This window comes from Engraulis encrasicolus, chromosome 7, assembly GCF_034702125.1.
Source record: "Engraulis encrasicolus isolate BLACKSEA-1 chromosome 7, IST_EnEncr_1.0, whole genome shotgun sequence".
NCBI lineage: Eukaryota > Metazoa > Chordata > Actinopteri > Clupeiformes > Engraulidae > Engraulis > Engraulis encrasicolus.
The window spans coordinates 14,839,085-14,846,584 of NC_085863.1; the positions used below are offsets into that span (position 1 = coordinate 14,839,085).

Consider the following 7,500-nt stretch of genomic DNA (forward strand, 5'->3'; position numbering starts at 1 on the left):
CTTTTGTGGAAACTTATTCCCGTTAAAGTTTTAGTTTTGTGACCAAATGTTTTATGTAAATACTACATACATGCATGCATATGCAGGACACAAAATCTTTCAGAAGATGATCAAAAACTTTGAAATGACTGAAAAGATTGAAAACTTTAATTCCATAATTAGATTTTTAGTTTTTAGCAGCCCAAGTCAAGTATGTACTCCAAACTCTAAAATGCACAGAAACAATGGTTTACACAAAAGATTTGAGTTGAAAACTAAAACGTTTGTGTAAGTCTTACATAAAATCAGACATGTTATGTGAAAACAAATGTTATGAGAAAAAATAAAATCTTGAATGTTTTAGTAGCTGCTACTCAAAGATCTAACATGCTCCATTGACATAAATATTTCGAGAAAATGCACAATGCAATTAGTACTAAGCAGACAGTTAAAATTTTTAAGTAAACAAGCACAGCATTGTTTAGCTATATTGGCTCTAAGTTTTTGATTCCAAAATTAAAAGTTTTATGTTTTCCCATTTTAGAGCCCAAAAAAAATCTTGGTTGGTTTATTGATTGGTTGGTTTATACTAATGCACTAGGCTACCACCCCTCTGTTTAAACCAAATACTGTATAACATGAGCTTTAATTCCACAAACATGAACAATGCTTTATATCAAGTTTTTTTTTTTTTTGTTCCATGTGGTTGACAAACAAAAACAGTAGACAATAACACAACAATCATACAATACACAACAATCTAAATCTAAATCTAAAATTTAGACCACACAGTCAACAGTCAATATATTACAAAAGAATCAACCTCAACACATTAGGCAATTTAGTCATTTATTTGTTGTCCATTTCTGAATCTTTTATTAGGAGTTGGTGGCTGAAGGAGATCCATATAGCCTAACTTACAATAACATTTCTCCCAAAATAGTGTCAGACTTCACAACACAGTCAGTTGTTTATCCTTTGGAGTGTTGAGTAGAGCTGATGGATCATAGAGTTCTGGTGGTCCCATATCGGCTGCCTGTGGAGCATAAATAGGCCTAATAAGTTTAAGGCTTTCATGAGGACTTGTTGGATTAGGCCCCTACAGCATGATTGCTACACTGGTTTATACAGAAGTTCAATGTGCAATATGTCATCATGAAAATGCAACGCATCACTTGCAAATACACTGCAGATGTATGATACAAGAAAAAGATTTGTATGAAAGGCCTACACAGTGCTAGCCTAACTAGCAGTAGCAAACATTCTAAGCTAAGTTGCTAACAAAACATACACCCAGTGTAGCATCAAGAGCACCTAATGTCACACACAGCAACATAGTAAACTACTACACATACACACCAATACACTTTTATGGGTCTTTTCTTACCTTGAAGTGAGGTTGATAGACACATTTGTCAGTTGTGGTTTGATGGTCACATGGTATTGAGTAAATCTATCCCCCATTGACAGATTCACCATTTTTAGAGAAGTTTGTATTTTATGTTACATTTTAATAAAATAGGGTTTCTATGGTTCTGACATGGGTGGGTTCTTCTTTACACAAAGCAGAAGCTGGTAAACAATTAAAAAAACAACTAAAACAACCAAAAAAGTGAGTGAGCCAGCCTTAGGATTCGAACTCTCAACCTCAAGATAAGGACATGCCAATATGGCTATATGCAGAGGACTATCCCCTACACCACTCAACTGCAGGTTTTGTATTGGTAGAAAGTTAGCCCTGTTTGTTAGAAAGTATTGGACTTACTCATAATTAACAGTCAAATGTGTTTCACACATACTTTCCACTTCAAATTCGACCAACTGACATCATACCAAAACAATAATGTTTGAATGTGTTTTTTTTTTATATTTTTTTTTTACAAACATCCCGTGCTGGGAATCAAACTTGAAACCATCATGTTTTGAGGCCAACTGCTTAACTGTTAGTCCATGACTGCCCAAGCCCAACACGCTGACATCCATAGTCTCATATCTCAGATACTGTATAGTTCCAATTGACATGATTTAAAAAATGTGTAACTTTCACAGTTTCGAGAGAAATAAACAATAAATATCTACTTGAGTGTTTTTTATTGGTAATACAGGATTCAAACCTGCAATCCTCTGATCTTGTGGCCATTCCCCTATCCAGACCACAGCAACTCAAACATTGTCTTGCTTTACCGAAGCCTTTTTCTTTTGTAATTTCGCTCAAAACTAAATGTGAAAAATATTGCTAATTAAAGCTTGAGTCATGGGTCTGGTGGCCATCTGAACATTTTCATACCATGTTCTAGGAAGTAGGTAAGGTTATCTCCATGTTGGGGATTGAACTTGCAACCTTTGAGGTTGAAGACCAGCTGTTTAACCACTACTCCATGGTCGCCTCAGCTGTTGTCAAGACATCTAACCACTCATATGCCAGATAGAGTTCCAATTTACAAACTCAAAGACATTGTGTTAGGATGTCAGTTGTACTTAAAAACACAATGCCAACCAGAGTTAATTTATTGGTACCTGAAAACCTGTTGAGAACACCTAAAATGTGTATGTCATCTGGACATTTTTGCTATATTGAGTACTACAGCGTAAACGTTTCTAGTTCATAGTACTGTTGGGGAATACAGTGTGTAAATGCTTGTGTGAATGGGCTAATGTGAGGCATTCAATGTAAAGCACATTGGGTACTCTGGCCGGTATAGGGCTGTGGCATATAAATGCAGTCCACTTACCTCTTTACAAAAGCATCAAGCAGCACTTTACTCCTGGTGGGGGGGACGGACTGCTAGGCCTTGTACCCATTTCACTGCAGGACGCTTTGAATGTGAGCGTCAGCTAAATGCAATATAAATATAGTGCGGAATACCTGCTGCTTAAAGAAGGGTATTATTAGATGAAAAAAAGAGGAAGAAAAAAAATAGGTGAAGCAGATTTTGACAGGAAATGCATGCAAATCTGCCCAGCTAATAGGAAAGCGGTAGGCTACCCTTATAAGGAGCCAAGACTGCTGTAGTGCGCAGTTGGCGGCTCGTGCATTTAATCCGGTCTAACACAGGCGGCCATTGACTGCCTTTGCTGCGCCGCAGTAAAAATAGCGCTGATATAATAAACCAATCTCAATGGCAAGCCCAATGACTGGCAGGCCACAGCCACAGGCTGCTTTACAGTAATGGAGACAGGGGTTGGTGGTGGGCAGCACAAAAAAAATTGGCCTGAGGAAGAAAGTTAAAAGTAAAAAGTCCAAACATACTATATTCCTGCTGCCTGTGTTCCTAACACGAGTGAGTTCACTAACAAGCCACTATAGAGATATGCTATATTTTCATAACGAACAGCTGGTTTCTTCAATTTTGATTCTTGACTCAATTATTGCACATGGTCTCTTCTACATCAGATGAAGCAAATATACGGTAGACCTTCTACTGTTTGAATTTGTGATGTTTTTCCTTTTGTTGTGGGGTATCAATAGACAGTAGTGTAGCGTGATGTGGTGTAGTGCAGGGTAGTGTAGTAAGATGTGGTGTAGTCGTGTAATGTGTCGTGTGTGGCGTGGAGCACAGTTTCCTGGCAAAACCCAGATTCCTAATGTCAAACAGTAGCATGGCATTGCATGCACAGTCACACAGACACACACACACAGCTATTTTTATTTCCTTGGGGAAAATAACCGTATTACTGTACAGCACACTCGCCGCCGGCTCTTTCTGTTCCGCATTTGTCTTTATTCTTGTGCCATACTTAGTCACACACAAGGAGCCAGAGCCTGATTTAACATGCTCTATTTAAAAAATAATGTTGTGTGCCCTAGCAAATTGTATTGTCAGTACATTGGCAGTAACATTGCGCAGAGCATTGAAGCTAATAACTCACAATAGACACTACGCTCATGTTCAAACACTAGCGCATTAAAGTTGTTTTATCAAGTGAACAATTCTCCATGCCACATTTATTCTAGGCCCTTCGTTATGTTTCTGTTGGCCTTTTATACTATTGTACAGAGTTTTGTGAAACACTGAGGCCTGCACCTCTTCCAAATGCAGAACCTGATATCTGTTGTCAGTCTCTGTGACTGTTGCCTGAGAACTCACATCAAATTCTGACATGGTGTAAACACTTGTTTTGAGTCTGGAGCGTACAGTGCTGTGCAGTATTTCAGCCTGGAAAGCATACAGTAGCTTAGAGCAGAACATGATGTTGCAGCAATACTTGACATATTGTTCATGGTGTTTAAATGCCGTAGGATTTGACGCATAGAGACCAGTTCATTGCTGTACTTGTTGCAATGACTGTGTCACAGTGTATGTGTGCTTGCGAGCGTGTGTGTGTGTGTGTGCGTGCGCATGTAAGTGTGTGCATGCGTGTGTGTGTGCGTGCATGCGCGCATGTGTGCGTTCTTGTGTGTGTATTTGCCGTTTCAGATACAGTACTAATTTATCTTATTCTCCCCACCCCACTTTCTCCCCCGCCCCCTCTCTCCCCCTCTCTCTCCCTCTCTCCCTCTCTCCCTTCCTCTCCCTCTCTCCCTCTCTCCCTTTCTCTCCTCCCGTCCATCCCTCTCTCCATCTGTGCCCGTCCTGCCCTGCAGCTATATCTTCCGTCTGAGCTGTACGCGTCTGGGCCAGTGGGCCATCGGCTACGTGACCAGCGATGGCAACATCCTGCAGACCATCCCCCACAACAAGCCCCTCTTCCAGGCCCTCATAGATGGCTGCAGGGAAGGCTTGTAAGTACTCTACTCTACTCTATTCTACTCTATTCTACTCTACTCTACTCTACTCTACTCTACTCTACTCTATTCTACTCTACTCTATTCTACTCTACTCTACTCTACTCTACTCTACTCTGCTCTACTGCTCTACACTTCTTCTCTGCTCTTCTCTGCTCTTCTCTACTCTACTCTACTCTACTCTATTCTACTCTATTCTACTCTACTCTACTCTACTCTACTCTACTGCAGTCCACTTACCTCTCTCTCTCTCTTTCTCTCTCTCTGTCTCTCTCTCTCTCTCTCTGTCGCACACACACGTGCAGGCGCACACACACACACACACACACACACACACACACACACACACACACACACACACACACACACACACACACACACACACACACTCGCTTTCTCTGGGTCTGGCTGCCTCTCCCTCTTTCTGTCTGTCTGTCCCTTTATCTCTCAGTGTCTGCACTGTTTGTCAGTCTCTCTCTCTCTCTCTCTCTCTCTCTCTCTCTCTCTCTCTCTCTCTCTCTCTCTCTCTCTCTCTCTCTCTCTCTCTCTCCCCCGTCTCTTTCTATCCCTGTCAGCACTGATCTCAGGCAGTAGGAATGGCTCGTGTCTGTGGGGAAGAGGTGTGTGCGCCTCGCAAGTTTGTGTTCTGCCAACAGTTTAGGCATCAGCCTGTGCTTGTCCTCTGCTTGTCATTACGGATGGACACAGGCCACGCGTTGCAGCTGGACTCTCTCTTAAGTGATACTGTCCCATTTTTGGAAATACGCTCATATTACACCTCCCCATTTAGTTAAATAATTGAGTTTTACCTTTCTCCTGTACGTTCAACTGTTCTCTAAGTATGGCAGTTCAAATTTTACCTCCATGCTAGCAGTTAACATTGAGTCCTATGAGACCAGCTGGCGGCTAACTGGTCTCATAGGACTCAATGTGAACTGCTAGCTTGGAGGTAAAATTTGCACTGCCGTATTCAGAGAACGGCAGGAGGTACAGGAGAAAGGTAAAACTCGATTATTTAACTAAAGGGGAGGTGTAATATGAGCTTACTTCAAAAAATGGGACAGTATCACTTTACAGTCCCTATGGAGTTTTTTTTCAGAGTAATCGCAATTGTGTTTACCTACAATGTTGGTCTATTCACTCTGGTCAATAATGTGATGGCCAGATTCCTATGCCTTGCTCTGTCAGGCCACCCTCTCAGACTTTGAGACCTGGCCAAGTCGGATAATTCTGTTTGACGCCGTGAGTCACAATATACAAAAGGTTTTGGTTGACAATCGTTGTCGATGATTTTCTGCCACTTGTAATAACATCAAATTAGTTTTTGGTAGCCTCTTACTGCAGATGGGCCTGTTGGCGAGCCTATTCACTCTTTGCTGAAAACACTTAACTACAGCATAACAACATTGCTATGACAATGCAAGGAGTCTTAGGTAACCGATTAAGACTTGGTCATTACCATTTCGGATACAATAACGTTATAACACAGCTCTGCCATAAGGGATTCAAAACGAGCTCTTTCTCTGTGCTATGTTTTTTTACATTAAGGGAATCTGACTCAACAATTGCTGTAAGCTTTGTAGGTCCTTGTCCATGGACATATTTGGATACTACCACGTACAGTACTGTATGTATTATGAAATAGTCTCTCGATGTCCAATTATGCAGCTTGCTTAGGCAGAGAACAGCGGTGCAGCGGATGAGATCGCCCTCTCTAAATGCAGTTTGACTCCACTCTACTCCGGCTCCCTCACATCACACATGACTGGGTTTCAAGTTGGAGAGAGTTGGAGGTTTTTAGTTTGGGCCCGAGTTTGAAGAGGTGGCCAAAGGTGGCCCACTCTCTCTCTCCCTCTCTTGATCCGTTACTCTCTAATGGACATGCCAGGAACGCAATTATGCATGAAAGCACATTAACTCTACTGGATGTCTGAGTGGAGAGAGGGAGGGAAGGAGAGAGAGAGAGAGAGAGAGAGAGAGAGAGAGAGAGAGAGAGAGAGAGAGAGAGAGAGAGAGAGAGAGAGAGAGAGAGAGAGAGAGAGAGAGAGAGACAGACAGACAGACAGACAGACAGACAGACAGACAGAGGGGGGGCAGTGAGTGAGAGAGCAAAAGGGAGAGATTGTAACTGAGAGAGAGAGAGAGAGAGAGAGAGAGAGAGAGAGAGAGAGAGAGAGAGAGAGAGAGACAGACAGACAGACAGACAGACAGACAGACAGACAGAGAGGGGCAGTGAGTGAGAGAGCAAAAGGGAGAGATTGTGTGAGAGAGGGAGGGAGAGAGAGAGAGAGAGAGAGAGAGAGAGAGAGAGAGAGAGAGAGAGAGAGAGAGGGAGGGAGAGAGAGAGAGAGAGAGAGGACATGGCATGTGTTTTTGCAGTGCTGGCTGTAGTCTGCTGTCTCCCCACCCTGTACTGCCTCCCTTCCCTTCCTGATGCCACACTAGTGTAGTGTTAAGGTAATAATACACAGGGCAACTTTTTGAGCACTGTTGCCAGGCAACATCAAGATTGGCTGTTCATTCTCAGAAGGAATGGTTGAAAAAGTTGTGCACGGCTAATTCAAGTTATCCTAATACTGTAGGCCTACAAATATTATATGATATACAGTGTAAACAACATCTTATAGTATCGTTGCCCAGACAGATTGCTCTAAAAGTTGCCTTGTGCCTTTAGATGCCAATGCCTTACAGCCCTAAAGCAAGCTCAGGTGCACAGTACGCTTCCTCAAACTTTAAAGTTTAAACTCAAAAGTTAGCTGTATTGGGAGACACGCCCCAGGAAATGCTTGTCCTAT

General features: G+C 42.1%; 1 protein-coding gene across 1 annotated transcript in view; it reads left to right on the forward strand.

Annotated features, from left to right (window-relative positions):
* cblb (Cbl proto-oncogene B, E3 ubiquitin protein ligase) overlaps positions 1–7,500 on the forward strand; it is a 119,117-nt gene that overhangs the window by 74,740 nt on the left and 36,877 nt on the right. Inside the window, exon 7 of the mRNA XM_063202938.1 lies at positions 4,565–4,702. Within this exon, the coding sequence (XP_063059008.1) occupies positions 4,565–4,702 (138 nt within the window). The remainder of the gene's footprint in view (positions 1–4,564; positions 4,703–7,500) is intronic.